Source organism: Podarcis gaigeae, assembly GCF_964106915.1.
Source record: "Podarcis gaigeae genome assembly, chromosome: 10".
Taxonomy (NCBI): domain Eukaryota; kingdom Metazoa; phylum Chordata; class Lepidosauria; order Squamata; family Lacertidae; genus Podarcis; species Podarcis gaigeae.
In genome coordinates, this window is record NC_139686.1 from 13,075,596 (window position 1) to 13,095,455 (window position 19,860).

General features: G+C 42.6%; 1 protein-coding gene across 18 annotated transcripts in view; it reads right to left on the minus strand.

The window, feature by feature from the left end:
* Positions 1 to 19,860, minus strand: part of SOX5 (SRY-box transcription factor 5) — a 769,299-nt gene that overhangs the window by 379,507 nt on the left and 369,932 nt on the right. For 2 of the 18 annotated variants that reach the window (XM_083700223.1, XM_083700222.1), the window contains exon 1: positions 18,721 to 19,041. The exons of 12 other annotated variants lie outside the window; for them this stretch is intronic. In XM_083700223.1, coding sequence (XP_083556349.1) covers positions 18,721 to 18,758 — 38 coding nt within the window. In that variant the 5' untranslated portion in view covers positions 18,759 to 19,041. Of the gene's footprint in view, positions 1 to 18,720; positions 19,042 to 19,860 lie in introns of those variants that run through there. 4 more of the 18 variants (XM_083700219.1, XM_083700229.1, XM_083700218.1 and 1 more) reach the window with 3 other exon arrangements.

Genomic DNA, 19,860 nt, shown 5'->3' on the forward strand with positions numbered 1-19,860 from the left:
TTAATGATATTCCAAAGCCCCCTACTTTACATATTTAAGTAATTTAAGTATTATATTTCATCTTGCCAGAGCGAGACCTTTAGAGATTGTAATTGGACTACTGTAAGAAATCTGTAATTTGCAGTTCTTGGAAACTTAAAATGGGGAATATGGCAAAGGGCAGTCTAGAAGATAAAAGACATGGAACGGGATGCCCAGAGATGTGATTTTCATCATCAACTGTTCAACCTTTGAACAGTTTATTCCTCAGTTTCCCTTATGTAAATGTGCCTGCCTGTCTACCCCCCCTTTTTTTAAGGACTCAGACAAATAACTTGAGGCTCCAAAACATTCTGGGTTTTCTGACTGGGGAAACATTTCTTGATAAGTAAAGTTTTCAGCTTGGTAGCCTCTTTAAAGAAAATTTGGGGGGGGGGGAGCAAAAGAGTTTGAGCATTCAGAAATATTTAATTAACCCAGCATTTAACAGCAGACTGCCCACTTCCGATATCACTCATTTAGGCCAAATAATAATTAAAAGAACCTTAAATATCAGAGCCTCAACCCTAAAGTTTCTCAATAATGATAATCACTGGCACAGTAAAAGAAAGCCTAATTATTCAAGTAAGAGCCATAATAAAACATATAAGATCTGAGCTATGCCCTCTTTGTTAGAAATGCCACCGTCGGCCCGAACGCATTTTAATGCTGTACAAAATTATGTAATATGCTGGCAATTACATAATGCAAAAAGCAGAAAAAGAAAGGCGTAGAAACACTTGGGGCCAAATTGGAGTCATCTCTGTAGCTATATATAAACTCCCCCCCCCCCCCATTATGTGACGAACAGAGATATAGAGAGAGACCCTGGCAAGATTCTGATCAAGGGCGTGTGTGCAAGAGAGAGATCCGTATAGCCGCACAAATATACACGTATATGCGCAAACATGAATATATTATGTCTTCTAGGTTCACCTCAGTGCTACGGCTAGGGAAAGAAAATGGTAATATTTTAAAACTTAAATAGGTGTGAAGTGCCCCATATGGTCAAACAGGCTATCAACTGAGTGGGAAACAAATTAAATAAATAGTCATCGTGTTTAAAACATTTGCATCTCTCTCGCGCGCTTCGTGGCTATCTTTCTATTTTAATGCTTTTCTAAAATAAGCCAATTCACAGGCACATTGCAAGTTCAACGATCGAACGGACAAAACCAGGACCTAGTCAAAAGCATAAAAGTGGTATTGCTCCCCAAGTCCAGCCCCAAAAGGGGGTCTGGGAGGGAGCGTGTTTATTGGAGGGAATGGAAGCCTGGCAGGAAACTGTGTCCAGCTTAGTTCCTGGATGGGCACCAGTGCTGTGTAGGAACAGCAAACCCTCCTCAACCCCACTTTTCTGTAGACGAGCAACTTGGCCCATCTTTCTGGGATGCAGATAAGGTGGTCATCACAGTAGGGGCCCAGAAGGAATTTTATATATATATATATATATATGCTTTCGTAGATTTTCACGGGTACAGGAATGCAGGTTTTGGTGTCCTCGGGTGTCTTCCCGTGTAAAAGTTGGGGTGTCTAGGCGACGTTTCGACGAGGTCTCACTCGTCATCTTCAGGCTGGTGCTTTCGGCTTCTTGTTACTGGAACAGAGCGGGATCTCAATGTTTGAGTTCCTATAAATACTGTAGAGGGGGTGTGGTGTCTAGCCTCCAATGTTCTGGGCAGAGAGGAAGTTCCCAGGCTAGTGTGCCTTTTCTTCTTTTGTTCCTTAATTACTTGAGAGATACCTTGAGTGATTTCTTGAGTGATATCCTGAGTACCACTTAGGTGGGTCATTAGGTGTGGATTAGTTGCTAAAGTCTTTGTGTCTTGACCTCTTGAACTTTGTGAAGAGTTTTCCTGAGAAGATGGCTGTATTGCACTTAGTTGTGCTTTGGCTTGGCTTCGTGTATAGGGGCGAGCTGTGGTTTTGTGGCTTGTGTCAGCCAGATCTGTGTAGGGATTGCAATCCCTACACAGATCTGGCTGACACAAGCCACAAAACCACAGCTCGCCCCTATACACGAAGCCAAGCCAAAGCACAACTAAGTGCAATACAGCCATCTTCTCAGGAAAACTCTTCACAAAGTTCAAGAGGTCAAGACACAAAGACTTTAGCAACTAATCCACACCTAATGACCCACCTAAGTGGTACTCAGGATATCACTCAAGAAATCACTCAAGGTATCTCTCAAGTAATTAAGGAACAAAAGAAGAAAAGGCACACTAGCCTGGGAACTTCCTCTCTGCCCAGAACATTGGAGGCTAGACACCACACCCCCTCTACAGTATTTATAGGAACTCAAACATTGAGATCCCGCTCTGTTCCAGTAACAAGAAGCCGAAAGCACCAGCCTGAAGATGACGAGTGAGACCTCGTCGAAACGTCGCCTAGACACCCCAACTTTTACACGGGAAGACACCCGAGGACACCAAAACCTGCATATATATATATATATATATATATATATATATATATATATATATATGATTTCAACATAACAATTTATCAAAAATACATAATCCACATTTCTCCCCCCCCCCATTTCTCCCCTCCCCCTCCCCCCTAAAAAAGAAAAAGAAAACCTCCCACCCCACCCCAACCCCCCCAGACTTCCCTCAGCTCCTCTCTCTGGTTTCTCAGCACATGCTATTCTCTGCATGTTAGAAAATTGTAAAGATCCTCAATTTATCTATCTGTATGCTACCAATAAAAATATATATGAATGTTTATTCAAACCCTGCCAAGGAGTCCAGTTCATTTTGTTGTTTCTTTAAATACTTCGTCAAAGGTTCCCATTCTTCTTTAAAGTCACAGTTACCCTTGTCACGTAGTTTATGTGTCAATTTCGCCAATTCCGCATAGTCCATCAATTTCTCTTGCCACAGTTCTTTAGTCAGGATTTCCTGGCCCAGAAGGCATTCTTGTCCTCTCCTGTGATCGACTGGGGGAGGTAGAGGTTTTTTTCCACCTACTCCATCCTGCAGCAGTGGCGTAGCATGGGGGGTTCAGGGGGGGCCGGCCGCACCAGGTGCAACATCTGGGGGTTAGGGTTAGGGGGCGCAAATCCACGGTTAGGGGGCGCAAATTACTTGCCTTGCCCCGGGTGCTGACAACCCACGCTACGCCACTGTCCTGCAGTGCTAGGCAGGTGCAGTTAGCAGTGGAAGTGGGATAATTATACTGATTGGTCTCATTTGGTGATTTAGGTGTACAAAAAAGGGAAGAAGCTGGCAGAAATGGTAAGTATTTGCACAAGGGCCTCTGGGCTCCATGTAGTAGGGCATGGATCACTTTTGAGCTTAACCCAGGCATAGGCAAACTCAGCCCTCCCAATGTTTTGGGACTACAACTCCCACGATCCCTCCCAGCATGACCAGTGCTGAGGGATGATGGGAATTGTAGTCCCAAAACATAGAGAGGGCTGAGTTTGCCTATGCCTGGCTTAACTCTTGCAATTGCAGCACTCAATAGGAGTGTGAATCAGGAAGACCTCGCTCCCCACCTGAAGAGGTGTGGCAGGTGAGAAGAGGTGGAATTACTGCCATCTTTCATTCCTGCATGGTAGGCTTACCCTACCACAACGAGCTCAGGAGCCTGATAGAGGATTTGAATATTTCCAGCACTTGGTCTTTTCCCTGTGCAGTCCATAAGTTCCTAGAGTTACAGTTAATAAAGTGGGCTTAGATAGATCCCATACCTTGAGTCTTGCCTCTTACATTCTGGCCTCCTAATGCAATTTACTCCTATCCACGGAAACAGCTAGAGTCTGGCAAAGGATCTAAGGATCAGAAAGCACTTGTTGAATTTACTGGTGGGTCAGAAATCAAGTTGGAATCTTCTGGCTGTGGACAGAAGGCTTCTCTTAAAAAAGGAACTGGGAACTCTCTATTCTAATTCCATCCCACCCTATTTTTTTAAGATCACAAAGCAACTGGGAAACATTAAATTTTTTACTGACCACAAATGAAAGTAGGAAGATAGGTAGATTTGCGAAGCACCATTACAGCCTTTCTTTCAAAGAGTGTCCAAACATTCTGAGCCCATTCATCCACATGCCCCTATTTTATAATCAAAGATCTGGAGATGATTCCGCCATCTAATCCACACACACAACCTTGCGGAATATTCTGCACATTAACGCTTCTGGAGATTAACCTGTATTATCCACATCAAAAGGCGCCACAAGCAGACAGCGGAAGCCGGCAAAGACAGTTCTTGCTCTGATTCAGGTATTATTCATGCAGGGCTTGGGGTGAATATTATTCTTTAATTACTAAAGTAGCCCCTCAATGCAACTAAAATCCACCATTATTCTACTCATTTTATAGTGGGGAAATTCTGACTGCAAGGATCACAACAGCCCTGCAGAGTAGACCAGTATTGTTATGCCCATATTGCTGGGTTAGAGGAGGTTGTCCTGAGAAAGAGTAAGTATTTATTTATTTATTTATTTACTTACTTACTTACTTACTTACTTACTTACTGTACTGCCCTTCACTCGAAGAACACAGGGTGGATGACAACATAGAAACACAAAAATATATGATCAATGTCCATTGATTGTTGAATTAGCCAAAGTCCTGGGAGAAGAGGAATGTTTCTGCCTGGTGAGTAGTGTATAACAGCTCACGCACTGCTATCTGGAGTTTTGTATTATTATTATTATTATTATTATTATTATTATTATTATTAGTGCAGTTGAGTAAGTTCAGTGGTAGAAGATCGGCTTTGCATGCAGAATGTTGCACTTCAGTCTTCAGTATCTCCAAGAAATGCTGGGAATGTTCCCTGCCAGAAACCCTAGAGAACTGCTTCCAGCCAGTGTAAACAATGCTTTTCCTGAGCTAGATAGACCAATGGTCTGATTCTGTATAAGGTAGCTTCTTAGGTTCCTAATTTGGTTGTAGCAGTGGTCTGACAGTGCAGAGGAAAGTCTTCTTGGGGGTAGGGGTAAGATTGCAACAGCAGACTGAAGTGGAAGTGTTAATCACCCCTTCCTCCAGTGATACCTCCATAACTAACTTTGCAAAATTTGCAATTAACACTTGCATTTCCTTTTTTGTTTTTAAGCCACCCTGTGTATATCTTGAACCTCCATGCTGTACCCACATCTAGTCACTTTCTGCCGATGGCGGGTTTGGTTTCTCACCCACAAGGCACACCTCAAAGCTCAACGGAGGCCAGACTCTTTCTTACCCACAAATCAAGGACTCAGTTGCATGCAGATGCCCCATGTGCCATCAACTTGCATCGTCTCAGAAACAGTGCGTTTTTCATTCGCTCCAGCAAAGCATCACCAAGCCAGACCAAACTAACTCTTCAACTAAGCAGACTTGCACTCTAGCCTTGCTATGCCTAAAGTCAGCTTTCGTTCTGCCAGAGATATTCAGGCATGCGGCAGGTTACAACTATAGAGGCTGCGTATCGTGTGAATGCCTATTTTGAACTTTTGCTATTAACAACTGTATACCTTCAGGTATACAGGGCTAAGGCTGTTCAGGGCTTTAAAAGTCAGCAACCAACACTTTGAATTGCGCTCGGAAATGTACTGAGAGCCAATGTACGTCTTTCAGGACCGGTGTTATATGGTCCTTTGAAATTCGCACTTCTCCGAATTTTGCAGTGCAGTTCTCCAGCTGAGCAATGAGTACAAAAAAAGGCATATATTAAAGTGTGCATGAAAATGCACATATTGGTGAAAATATTTTAGACACACTTTATAAGATGTAATGTCCACAGTGAGGCTTACTTTCAGGGAAAGTGGGCATAGGGCTGCCACCTTTAACATCTACAACTGCCTTAATTTCTATTTAGCCTTTGAAGGTTCAAATACATGTTACAAGTAGCATTATCTTAGAAAACTCAGCCATCTGTTTCCAGCCCTGAAAGGAGTAACTTCGAGTGGGAAATCGGAATGCGTGTTGGGGGAGTGGGAGATTGCTTAACCTTATCCTAGCCCATCATACAACTTTCAAAATTAACAAATAGTTCGCATAATATGCAAACTAAGCTAAGAAAGTTTAGTAAAACCCATACCTAGTTGTAGGTGGCTTGTTGTTTGTATGTTTTTGCAGTTGGAACAAAGAATTATGCAGAATCAGCCAGGAGTCTTCCCTGACCCTACCTGGAAATCTGTTTGTGGATGCCAGGGATTGAACTTACAACCTTTCGCATGCAAAGCATGTCCTCTACCAATGAACCATAGCCCTTTCCCAGTGCTGTCATGCTGTGAACTGGGCTGTGGTGGTGTCCTCATATTCCCAAGCAGCTTGCATGGAGGATGCTATTACAGCCTTCTTGCCCAAAACTTGAGCCTGAACACCTCCTCAAAGTACCATAATAGTTTTTCGAACAGATGTGGTACAATCTTAAGATTAAGGTTGTTGATGTGTTTAATTCAGTATGTTGTTTTTATTTTCTTCTTAAATCGCTGCCTTGGGAAGAGCTGGGGGATAGAAATGCACACTTGGTAGATCCCCGCTCATGAAACCCTAGCAAAGAATAGTTTTATTTCACTATTCCCGTTGTTTCAGTCTAAGGAGCTAACCCACATACAAGAGGCAGAGGGGAGATATAAAATCTCTCTCTCTCAGAGAAAGAGAGAGAGAGAGGGGGGGGAAGGAAAAGTGGAGGCAGGGTTGTTAGTCAACTAGACAAAGGTGCAGCTTCAGATCAGGAGATTCCTTGATCCCAAAATATGATAGTCATTCAAACCTCAGGCAGACCACCAAACATTCTCACTATGTTTCCAAGCACAATTCAAAGTGTTGGTGCTGACCTTTAAAGCCATAAACAGCTTCTACCCTGTATACCTGAAAGAGCATCTCCACCCACATTGTTCAGCCAGGACACTGGGATGCAGCTCCAAGGGTCTTCTGACGGTTCCCTCACTGCAAGAAGTGAAGTTACAGGGAACCAGGCAGAGGGCCTTCTCGGTGCCCGCCCTGTGGAACACCCTCCCACCAGATGTCAAGGAAATAAACGACTATCTGACTTTTGGAAGACATCCAAATGCAGTTCTGTATAGGGAAGTTTTTAATGTTTACTGTGGCTTTGTAATTTATTAGAAGGCGCCCAGAGTGGCTGGGGCAACCCAGTCAGATGAGCGGCATAACAACAACAACAACAACAACAACTCTTCCTTGACCTTGAACATAAATCCAGATTACCCAACCTTTCACGTCAAACTTTGAAGCTATAGCTTAATGCTTGTGCAGATATTTTGTATGCAGAAGGTCCCAGATTTGGTCCCTCAACATCCTCAGCTTAAAGAAGAGTAGGTCATGGAAGAGATCTCTGCCAGAGACTCAGGAAAGATGCTGTTAGTCAGAGTAGACCATACTGGGCTACAGGGACAAATAGTCTGACACTGGGGTGCTTGAGGAAATCAGTCTTGGGGGTTCTGATATGTCCACACCTCTCAGACCAGTGGGCTGATTGGAACCGATCTATCCTTTGGAGAAAGGACTTTGGGGGCACTGCCGTGGCACCTGGTGCCCATTGAAGCTAATTCTACTTTTGTCCCCTCCCTGCTCAGTTCTACAAAGGGGTGGCATTGAGACTTAGGGAGGAGGAAGCTAATAGGCAGAACCATCTCATGGATTGTCGTCGTCCCTCCCATTTATATATTATTAAATTATTTTTTAAAAAAATCACATATACACTTCAATACATAATGAATTGTTCTTTTGTTTTATGGTCTTCACACCTCATTTTCCACGGTGGATTTAAAAAAAAAATATTTCTCCCCCTTGCTGCACCTTATCTTCTCTCTGATATCATAACAACAGCACAATACGATAATCTTTCATTCCTTCTGTTACTCATAGTTCAAATCCTGCTCGCGAATTCATCATACTACAATAGTTCTTTAAATAATCCGAAAAAATCCACAGGCCCTGGGTTTTAAGTGGGAAAGTAGGTAGGGAGCTGGCTGAGAGCAGGCTGAGTTGGGTGGGTAGTGCCCCATTCATCCAAATGGAGCAGCCTCCGATGGGACATTGATTTCAGATGCAGAAGGCTCTGAGTTCAATCCCCAGCAAATCTGGTAAGGCTGGAGGGACTCCTGCCCGAAACCTTGGAGAGGCCCTGCCAGTCAGTGCAGGCAGTATTGAGCTATATGGACCAGTGCTCTGACTTAGCATAAGGCAGCTTCTTTTGTTCGCGTTCCAACAGATTTTGTACTTCTCTGAATGAAACTTATCCATCCATTGCAGGGAGTTGGACTTGACGACCCTTGTTGTCTCTTACCAGCTCTACAATTTTATGATTCAGTGAAACTCTGGCTATCTTTGACGTCTCAGAGTAGAAAGGATGGAACTATTATGAAACAGTTAAATAAGCAACGCACTTCAGCTTAACAGTATCAGGGACTGACACGGAAACACGCAACCCATTTATTGTACACCGGATCGCCGGCATGAAGTTAGCAACTTTCTGAAAGCAGCGCTTCTACTTGCCACTGACAATTAGCCCCAATTTGCCAGTGGCCACATTATCGTTGCCCTGTGGGGCGCGAGACCCTTTTTGCTGCTCATAACAGCAGGACGGTACACAGCCTCTTTATCTTTTCCCTATCGACCAAGAAATTGACATTTGCAACCACACTAGGTGCTAGATTGGTTACCGGGAGAAAAGAACAATATCGCATATTCTACTTTACAAGTGGAAATTTAACACTTTGCCGAGGATACAAAATGTTCAACAAGTATATTTAGGCGGAGGGAAAGCTGGAGGGAATTTGGTTCGGTTCACGTTTTAACACAAACCTGCCTAATTAGCACTTCTTAATATAAAATATGAAACACAGCCGTCCTTCACAATTTGCCCTTCCCGGAATAAAATAAAATGCATGTGTTTGAGGAAAGTGCATGTAAAAAAAGCATATACTAGTTAAGTAACATAAAGTGCATTATATTGGGGGGGGGGAAATTGCTTGCAAAAAAAATGCATTTATTAAGGCTAAAAAACATGCACGAAAATGGTGGTGAATTTTCCTGAGTTCTTTAAATTTTAAAAAATTACCGACTGATGAACCGGTAGGATAAACTGAATTGAAGATTTGTGCAGGGGGAAATGAAACTGAGAGAAAACAAAAATGACAGAGTTGCCCCTACCTAAGCAGAGATAATGATCCTGGGGCCTAGAAAATCCTATTAAAGCCAAGTTATGTCAAACACAGCTTGGACAAAATCCCATTGAAATCAACAGCTTGAAATTGTCATCAGCTCACATCTTACAGTGAGATTATCTTGCTTTTTTATTATCTTGCACTATTAATGTGCAAAATGGTTTGCAATAAGAACATAAGAGCCCTGCTGGATCAGGCCCCGGGTCGATTTAGTCCAGCATTTCTGTTGCCAGGGGTGGCTATCCAGATCTTCTGCAATGCCCACAGAGAATGAGGCCAGCAGGCGTTCCCTGTCATGTTAACCTAGAATCTGATAGTCAGAGATCCCGTTAAGCAGTCATGGCGGGGAGGGGGGACCCTTATTCATAGTTGTATACAAATCATCCATGAATCTTGTCTGGTCTCTTTTTAAAGCAATCTAAGCTAATGGTCATCACCGAGTCTGATGAAAACATTATGCAAGTATCTTCCTTGTTTCCTACATGAAATGGTTTGATTTGAATCTCTTGGAGTTTCACGTTCTGGTTGTTATTTTTTCCAGTTCTCCATACGCTGGGAAGCAGCTCTTGACAGGAGTACACATTTAAATATATATATTTAAAGCAAACACGCATCTAAATATGTTTTAAGGGAAACGCACATGCAGAGATGTTTTAAGAGGATTTTTATATATGCAAAAAACAACAACCCACAGATTAATATGGAAACAAGAACAGAATTATGGGCAAAAAGCTGTGAAACTGAAATGGATTGGATATATCCTGATTCACTTACCCATCCTTAGCAATGTGCCTTCTTCACTTGAGAATGTGATAGGGCATTTTGGTCAAAGGCCAATGAATGAGTCTTTGGACCTGAACCAATCTCCCCACTCTAGTCAAACATTCTGCTCACTATACTAAAATGGTTCTGAAGTACACCCACTCATTAGAACTATGGATCAAGCTGTCAACTAAATGCACACAGAAGCTTTACTACCCCAGACAAACGAAACAGCCCCATAGCTATTATTATCATTATTAGTAATATTTATTAAAATCGCATACCACCCTATACCCATATATCTCAGGGTGGTTCACAACATAAAATCACAATATAAAAAAGAGAAAATAGAAAATGAAACCGAAACAACAACAACCCAAAAATCCCCCGTTAAGTGTCTTGAGAAACATCATCAAGGCCTATTTAGTGCCACATCCTATTTTCCATAGCGACCAATGAGATATATATGAAAAACCCAGAAGTGGGACATGAATTATGGTCCTACTCAATATGAGGCAAGCATCATTCTGTTAAGGACTGTGCAAGAATTAGAAGATTTCTGTCAAAGAAAGGATGGATCTTTTAGTGCGTTCGCGTCAACACAATCTAGGTTAAAAGAAGGGATGTAATACAGATCCTCAACAAAACTTAAATGTAAAGCAATGTAGCATTTCACAACACCACGAAGAGTGAAAATCACTTTTTAAAAAACAACAACACAAGGACATCAACTACAAATTGATGTATCTCGTGAAATTTAATATAAAGTATCCCTTTAACAGAAGAATGGTGGTTTTAGAAAGATTTGATGCTTGTGGTGAAGGGGGGAAAAACAGGATTAAAAAAAGCAAGGAGTATTTCGTCAAGTTTGTTATAATTATCAACAGTATCAACACCTGTCATCTTTAGTTCTGTGAAAACGAACCCAATCCCCTGAAAGAATAATTTCAACAAATGGCTCGGACAAAATGATGAGCAGAACACATGGGTGTTGAGAGCCAAACTAAGACTACAACATTTGTGGAAATATGCTACTATTATTCTGGCAAAAGGACTATTACCTCTAGACATCCTGTGCATGCAGTTGCTCCGTGGCATATAACCAGGGTGCAATATGGCTGGAATTGGGGAATGATTCAACAACGATGTATTCTAAATACATTTTTTTGGCCGCTACAGAGGCATGTGCCCTGCTCCACATCTCGGTATACTGGGTCGCAACAATTTTTCCCCTAATGGGATTTCATAAATTCGAGGTAGCACTTTAAGGTATGTGTGTCAGTATAATTGAGGAAATCCTGGGTCCCAGGCTGTCGCTTAATCCTTTCACCTTCCTCTTAAGATACGTCATCCTTTAAGCAAAACATATCCTAAGGTACAGCATTTATTGTGACAGGAACGGCAAGGATAGTGCCTGTCAGACTACGGATATCAGAAAGTTTCCTAGTTACAGAAGAGCGGTCCTGGAACAACGTGGAATTATTATTTTTTTTAAAAAGCTGATATAACATTTATTTGTATTTGAGATGCCAGTTTATTTTTTTAAAAGGTCAGTGGAGACCTTTAACAAACTACCTCCAAGAGCAATGCAGACCTTTGCTACACAGTTTATCCCAAGTGAAAAACAAATCTAGATATATTTCTCAACATGGTTTAAACGGAGATTATTAATGTGACTCGCACTGATGTGATTTGCTAGCACCCAGGGAATGATCCAGCCAAGTCTCATCGATTTCAACTTGAGGGAAGAGGGATTTTTTAAAAAAGAGAGAGAATGTGCTTAATTCACCCACTGAAATCAACTGGGCTTTGAAGTCTTTCGTTTTGACTGCATTCTGCCCCTAATATCAGGCATCGCAAGTGTTTTATAAAATACGTTTTCCGTGATATTTTTGGAGCCGGCCTTTGGTACGTAATAATTTGTGATGATCATGTCGGAACGCATTTTAAAAATAGAACGGGGTCGAAGCAAACAAGATGGTCTTCTTCCACGCAGCTTTTGCACCCGCGGCCTGCTTCTGTGGCCCTGCCGGCACAGACCACTCAGGGCACTACTGCAGCTACACAGATCTATCGGACCGGGATGCCAGCAATTTCTCTCCCCCCCCCCCCCTTGAGCAGGTGCAATGCCGATTTCCAAGGTGTAAAATTACCAGCCTCTGCTAACGCGGCAATGCCTTGCGTGTTTATAATTATTATACCCACTCCAATAAATGAGTTAACAAGAACGGTGGCCAAAGGACATGGCAGCCAGAAATGTCAAGCACACTAGAAAAACAAACAAACAGGCAAAAACTGTCAACAAGTTTCACGACCGAATCCCAACAGATTAAGCTCTGATGTTTGTGGCAGTTGTGGGAGCTGGGTCCACTTCTTCACGTCTTAATTCTCCCCACCACCACCCCTCACCCACTGGAGAAACACACTCCCATATAATTTCCCTGTTTTAACACCACGATTCCTCGCTTTATGGACTTTCAGCAAGTCCTTTGCAAAAGAAAAACTCGGCCGTTGACATCTAGGAAACTGGGTCTTCCCTCCTGTCGGCTCCTCTGCGAACAGGTCTATTGTGCAATAAAGATATGCTGGTTTGAGCAAAACTTTTCAGCTGCAAAAGCTTATCCACCTACCAAAGGTCAGGCGTAAGAGTGCTGCCGAGGAGAGATGGCTATTCTCAGGAAGGGAAGGTACGGTATCTGCTCACAAATAACCCCCTAGTGGTTGTCTTGGATTAGACAGTGCACGATATCCAGAGCAGAAGGGAACCAGACAAAACGGATTTTGGAAAAGGCAGTTTCGAAGGAGGGATAATAAATAATAATAATAAAAATAATAGAGAGAAAGCCAAAAATTGAATTCAACCCTGAACTGATCTCCTACCTTTAGGAAGCAAATATCTCACTAGAATCACTCAGAAGGGCTGATATCCAGTATCAGGCATTATTTTTAAAATATCTAGCAGAAGTTCACAAAAACAAAAAGCACACCGTTCAGTCTATTCCTTTGCTGCAGCTTGGTCCACAACCCACTTTAGTTGGAGTGTTAGCAAAGCAGCTAATTTAGCCCATGTTAATTAAAGAGTACATTTGAAGACAGAAGGAAGGGGGGGAGAGAGAGGATGAGTTTAACCAAGCTCCTCATCCCAATAATTGCTCCAAGCTGATTTCATTTACCATCACTCTAAGATTATTATTATTTAAATACATGCCAATTCATCCCTATTCTGAGTGTCGGAAATACAGAAGCATTTCCAAATGATATAAAACATTTTTGGGGTGTTTCAAGTATGTTTTCCCTGCCCCAAGATTCTGCTTTACCCCTCTAAACAAAGATGTTGGCAAGAGCAGAGAAAGAGTGCAAACTGTTTGAGAAGATTCTCCTAAAATTATCGCGTTATCAAAGCGTACAGAGTGTCAAGTGATACCTGTATTTGGAGTAGGGATTCCTTCTGAGCTTTACAATTATGATGACATTATTGCCCAAGAAATCGTAGCGTGTTTGTGTGTGTCAGTAACACTGACGCTACTTAACTAAATGGTAGGTGAAGATATTTGCTTTGCAATAAGATTTAAAACAACTAATGTGATGAATTGCCCAAAGTGATATTGTTCTGTCATTTGTTCGCTTTATCATCTGTTTGAGATACACACACACCCCTATGCACACTTGCCAGCTAAATAAATGCAGCCTGATCCAAAGCAAAATATAGATTTCCGAAGGAGCCAAGAGAAACTTATTCAATCCCTATCAAAAAGCACCATGGCTAAAACAACAAGACAGGTTGTCACATTTTTAATAAGGCTCCGACACAGATATTGCTGCTAGTTAGAAGCTCTCTAAGAAGCTGTAAATACCTCTTGCATTCATTATGCTTAATGTCTCTGGACAAGAGGGAAAAGAAGAAACAAGGTTGGGGGGGGGGCTTTTCAAAGTAGCAGGCACACACACACACACTGTCCTCACAAGCAAACATTTTAAAGTCGCATGGCTTGATTGCAGGACAGCAGGAGGGGGCAGCAGACTGGCCACCCACCCCTCTCCCTGTCACTTCTCAGATTAACCCCTCCAGTGCCAACAGCAAACCAGCCGGCCCGAAATCTGGCCAACTTAAATCCTGCGTTTGGCTCAAGCCAGAAGCTCAAGGCTCCTTCCGTGGAATTAGTCACTTCTCCGCTCCCTCAGAAAATAGCGTCCAGCCCTGCCTCACCATTCTAGCCGTAGAGAGAGGTACGAATCTATTGATTTGTTCATTGAAATCTACAGGCTACAAACTAAAGGCAGCAGCAGCAGCAGCAGCAGCAACAAGAACCCTCAGATAAGTTATAGCCAGCATATTTCCTAGAGATCTAAAGAAAAAAAGAAGAGGAGAAACCACCCAAGTGTGCAAAATCACTTCGAAAATAAGTGCCAAATGAACACACTGAAAACACATTATTCTTTCTGCTTTCATGCAGAGAGACGTCAGCGGGCCAGATTTTGTTTGGACAAAATGGATGTTTGTGGTTATTCCCAGGCCATGGGTACAAATCAGAGAAATACAAGGAGAGGTGGGAACATGGAGTTGAAATGACACCATGTGCCAAGTACCAGTACCACCACCCGGTTTGGCTGCTTAAGGGGAGCAAGGCGAGAGGGGGAGCCCTGTAGTACATTCACTCTGGAAGGGAATTGTGGAATACCATTCTGACCCATCCCAGTGACGGAAGGCTGTCAGTTTTTCCACTTTCGGAAAAAACCAAAACAGGAGGCAAGTGTGGGGCAGTGCATCCCTTCTGGGAAACTTTAGCCAAGACAAAAACTGCCATATAGGCAGGGAAAGGATTTGTCATTTAGTGGCACCGAAGGAACACTAAAACAAATTCAGCAAGCAAAATGACAAGAAAAACACAATTCACAAATATATTACTGCCCCACAGACTACTTAAAAAAACTACCACCTTGAACTTTCCTTGTCAGCTGCTGATTTAGGATCGCCCCATAATTATTATTATTTTTTAGAGCAAGTGAGCCAATAAATATTTTGCATGAAACATCCCTTCCTTTCCTCCCTCCCCTGTTGTTTATCAAGAGCACAACCCATCCTTCACTTTGAAGACTCGTGGGTCCATGTGCCCATCTTCGTCTTCCGATGCCTATTCTTTGGGTCTACAGAGAAATCATGACAATATACGCCAGTTCCTTTAGGTTTGCAAAAAGCATCCCACACACCACGAACGTTGTCAAGCAGCCCCTTTTGTTTTTCCACTGACAAGGTTTTTATGAAGACATTCAGCGTTTATGCCAGGCGTTTCTGAGCTCTTAATTGTTCTTGTAAAATTTCACAGCAACGTCCCTAATGCTGAAGTTACAGGTCCCTCCCATCAATTGCTTGAGTATGTCAGAACTTCACCTTGACTTGCCTTTTTGTATCTAACATAGGCTGGGTCTCTATTTTGGAAAAAAGCAAGAAAATTAAATCTTGGTGGTGTATATTTTATTTTTATTTTATTTATACACCCTAGAATAAAATTGGGCGGTCACATAGTACCTCATCAAAACCCACCTCTCAGTACCTTTAGCACTCGACATTTCAGCTGTCTGGAGTGCCTTTCAAAGTTTTGGTAGAACCCCTTCTCGATTTAAAAACAAGATGAAAAACAGAAGGGACAGACAATCTCTCTGTCTGCATGCTAAACCTGCCCTGAGTTTGGATCAGCAAACAGCTAATTCACCAATGAGGATAATATGGTCAAAGATTCATCCCAGTCTTTCTCGAGGATGCAATAGACACTTTTCTTTCTAGGCTTCTGTGTTACCAAAGTTAAGGGCAAGGGGAGGGGGAGGAAGCAAGCAAAGCAAAAGAGAAACTGGATCATCTCCCTTTCCATGAGAGACAACTGCCTCCCCACAAGATGTAAAGTGAAGTTATGGAAGTTTCAGAAGAAATCAATGTGCTAGAAAGGCGGGGGGGGGTGCGGAATATCTCTTCCTTTGAAAAACTTGGCGACTGAGAAACTGGACTACCACCCAAAATGCCTGGATCATAAAATCAATGTCTCCTTGTAGCCCACCCCACGGCCTGTGCAGAACGGGCCTTGTAAGCATTAATAACAATGTAGTTCGGGTCTGACAGGTGAGAACACTGATTTCAGCAAAATGCACAAACAACATTAGGCTCCGAGAGGGCCGGGTGTGTGTGTGTGTGTGTGGAGAATGGAGAGATTGCAAGAACATCCTCTATCTACGCAACCCGAGTCTTCATGTGAATTGTGCATGTTGTGTTGTGAATAACTTCCACAACCTGTACAGATCTCCATGTGTGTGTAACTACAGTCAAACACAGAGAATGTAAACAAATGGTAATGATTAACAGAGATATTGGTTTGTATTACCAGCTAAAACCACAGATGGAAAATGGTAAATAAAAAGAATTGTATGGCAAGGTTTCATTCTCGTCCTCCCCCCCCCCCCTCCATTTAACTATTTCTGTCTATATACCTTGATAGCTACATGTCTGTTAAGGCTAATAACATATGGATTATTTAACCAGTACTTCTCCCGCCTTCAAACAAGCAAACAAACAGAAATAAGAGTAAAACTCTGAACACACACCTCATCAGGGAGATGAAAAAGAAAGGGGGCAATCAACTCAAAAGTTGAGTTTCAAAATGAAAATGAAAGCGAGCTCTTTAAAGCAGGACATAGGAAGAGAGAACACACCAGTTTATATCCCTGCCTTCTGCACCTATTCAGCTCAGAGGAAAAGTTACACAGAGATAGCAAAACAAAACACAAACACTTTATATATTTGTAAGCATGTTGCTATGGACATGCCATGCAGAATAGCTTCAAACCTCTAGAGTTCTTCCCCTCCCCGGAAAAAAAAAGAAACCAGTTTTTGCCAAGTTAACCTAGGATTTTTACTAAGATAAACAGTTAAGTTCTCGCAGGTATGTCCGTATCACAATATTATGAAATGGGGGAGGGGGGGAAATGTCAGCGATTTTAAACAAAGAAGAGAAATTAATTGGATCAAATAAAACCTTGGAAGGCATTCAGAAGTGCCAGCCCGAAGTGTTTTCTGTCAAGGGTTAGAGTTACGAAATACAGTAGTTTTCAGAACAACCACCCCCCCCTTACTGATTTCAGTTGCTTTATACTGGTATATAAAGCTATATAGGTGCACACACATCGGTGTACACACAGATATGCATACGTGTATCTGTACACATACACCCCTAGCTAGTTTGTTCTCTGGCAATCTAGTATTCTTTGCACTCTATACTTGCAACTTCTCTGCCCTCTTAAGATGTTTGACGGATATTTTCCTCCCTGTGCCTTTTACTATCAAATTCAGCAATCTGAAAGCTGAACAGCTTGGCTTACCATATTTTTTTACCAGCTGGTCTATCACCTAGCTTGCATTACATAGTCAGATGCAACCAAATGTTTATGCAGAATGTAGCTTTCATGAACCGTGGGGAGGGGAAGCTGGGAAACGTGCGCTCTGACAATTTAAAGCCTTTTCATTTTTCTTTATAAAGACCCACTTAGAAATGCAAAGGCTTTGAGTCCCTTCTCATAGCCAAACATGGGCTATTTACAAGCTTAAAATACAGGGGGGAAAGTGGGATGGGGATGCAGTCAGAGTGGGATGATCTTGGTTCCACAGTGTACAAGTGGTTGAGAGTAATCTTCAAACATAGTTAGCAAAAGTCAAGATTTATGTGAACTGAGCAATCTATGGGAGGAGAAGGAGACTTGGGATCTAGACCTCATGAACAGCTAGGATCTGAAGGACTTCTAAACTTTGGCAAGTGGGTGGTAGAAGTACAGGGGAAGAGGATGGTAAGGCAAACAGGTCATAAATCAAAAGAGCAGGTTTTGACACGCAGTCAAAAAGAGGTACTGATAAATTCAGAATGAACTGTTCCACTCCACTCTCTCCGCTTCCCAAACCCACTTTCTGTGTTTTAGTTTATTATTTTGCTTGTTCAAGCTTGGGATGATGTTAACTTGCCTCCAAATAGTCACTCCTGTTAGATCAACCACAACTACCAACGGGAGGGGAGAGGAGTCATGTGCTTCCTAGAAACTTTTTTTTTTAATGGAAGGATCAAATTGAAAGTTTAAAGCCTCGCCAGTTCTTCCATTCATTCCAGGAAGCGCTCTCTCCAAAAAGGCAAGGAAGATTTAATTTCCCTCCCTTCCCTTTTAAATAAAGACCAAAAAAAATGTCTTCTAAGACATTGTTGCTTCTCATTATCTAGTAGATTAATTCAGAAGAAGGAGCCGGGAGCGGCGGGGTTGGGGGGGGGGAGAGAACAGAAAGAGGGGCGGCGGCGGAGCAAAAGACAGAGATATACAGTCATGATGATGTTCATTCAAATCTCTAGCAGGGAGCTAAACAAAATCCGAAAGGCATCGCTGTCGAAGTAGGTTACAGGACTTTGGGTGATCCCTTTCAATCTAGTTCAGGAGATGGAAATGGTGCGCGGTTGGAGAAGAGAGAGAGAGAGAGGAAAAAAATAGCAAACAGCAAACATAGATCCGGAGTAATCTGACATTACTGCATGCTGGGAGGGAGATAAAGTGCATGGTTGTTTGTTTGTTTTACTACTCCGGATTTTTCTTTTTAAATATATATAGATATACATATATATTATTGACGCGCATACAGGGAAAGTTGCACTTTAACAACATTGGAAAGATCTCAAATCATCATCGTAATATTTAAACGCGCGCACGCACACACACCCCAGTAGCGAATGCATGCAAAGCAGATATATTATAAATATATACAGACACACACACTGATCTCCTGGACTCACCTTTCAAACTCCTGGGGTAAATCGGGGTCAGTGAGCATGCTGAAGGGGGAAATAAAAAAAGCACAATTTTTTCCCCTTTGTCACAGTAGCCAGCTATGATCGCCTCCAACTGAACCTGTCAAGTGAATCCAAACCTCCTAAACCGATTGATTTTTCTCTCTCGCTCTCTCTCTCGCTCGCTCTCTCTCTCTCGCTCGCTCTCCCTCTGTGAGCTAGGGACTCCTTGACCAGTCTCTTAAAGGGGTAGCGCACTTTAGCTGAAGGAGACAGCGTCGAGCAAGCTCCCCCCACCGCCGCGCCACATGGCTGGGGTCTGACAAGCAGGCAGCAGCCTCCGCCAACCTCAGGGGTGCCTGTCCGCTTTTGCCTTTATTGCCCCTCTCCTTGTCACAGCCCCCCGCCCCCCACCCCTTGCAAAGTCAGCTCCTTTCATCCTCTCCTCTTCTCCAATAGCCACACACACACGCAACCACTACTTGTCTGTGACACACACACACGCGCACGCACATCTGAAAGCTTCGTGCAGGATCCTGCCAATTTCAAAACCAAAAATTTGTGCTCGCAAAATAAAATAGCAATCGCCACCTCCAGCCTCGATTTCCCCAATGTGCTCAGGACGGGGAAGGGGGGGGGGCGTTACTGGGAATGGTGAGGTGTGGAATATGCACATTTGCAACACTTATTCCAGCAGAAATGCAGTTATAAATAGAAACGCACGTGTTACACACACACACAACCTAAGCAATTTCCCCGTCTAGGATCTTCCCCTAGTGTGGCCAAATTATGTTTTCCCTATCTTGATATGGACGGACACACACTTTGGATATCCCAATATCTAATTCTGCCACTAAAGATCATTTCCCCCTCCCCATTCGCTTAATCTTTTAAGAGGGGAGAAATCAGTTGCAAAAGTCCCTCTCCCTGTTTCTCTTTCTCTGTGAGCATCTCTGTTGCACAACAACAACACACGTACAACACAACCACATACTGAATGAGTCCTTGGCAAATTTCTGGTAGTCAAGCCTCGGCTCCACAAATATGAAGTCGGAGGGAGAGGATCAATACCTGAATAGCATGTAGAAATTTGTTATATTCAATATGTGTCTTAATTTATAGGTCTACATAGCTGTTAGTTAGCAC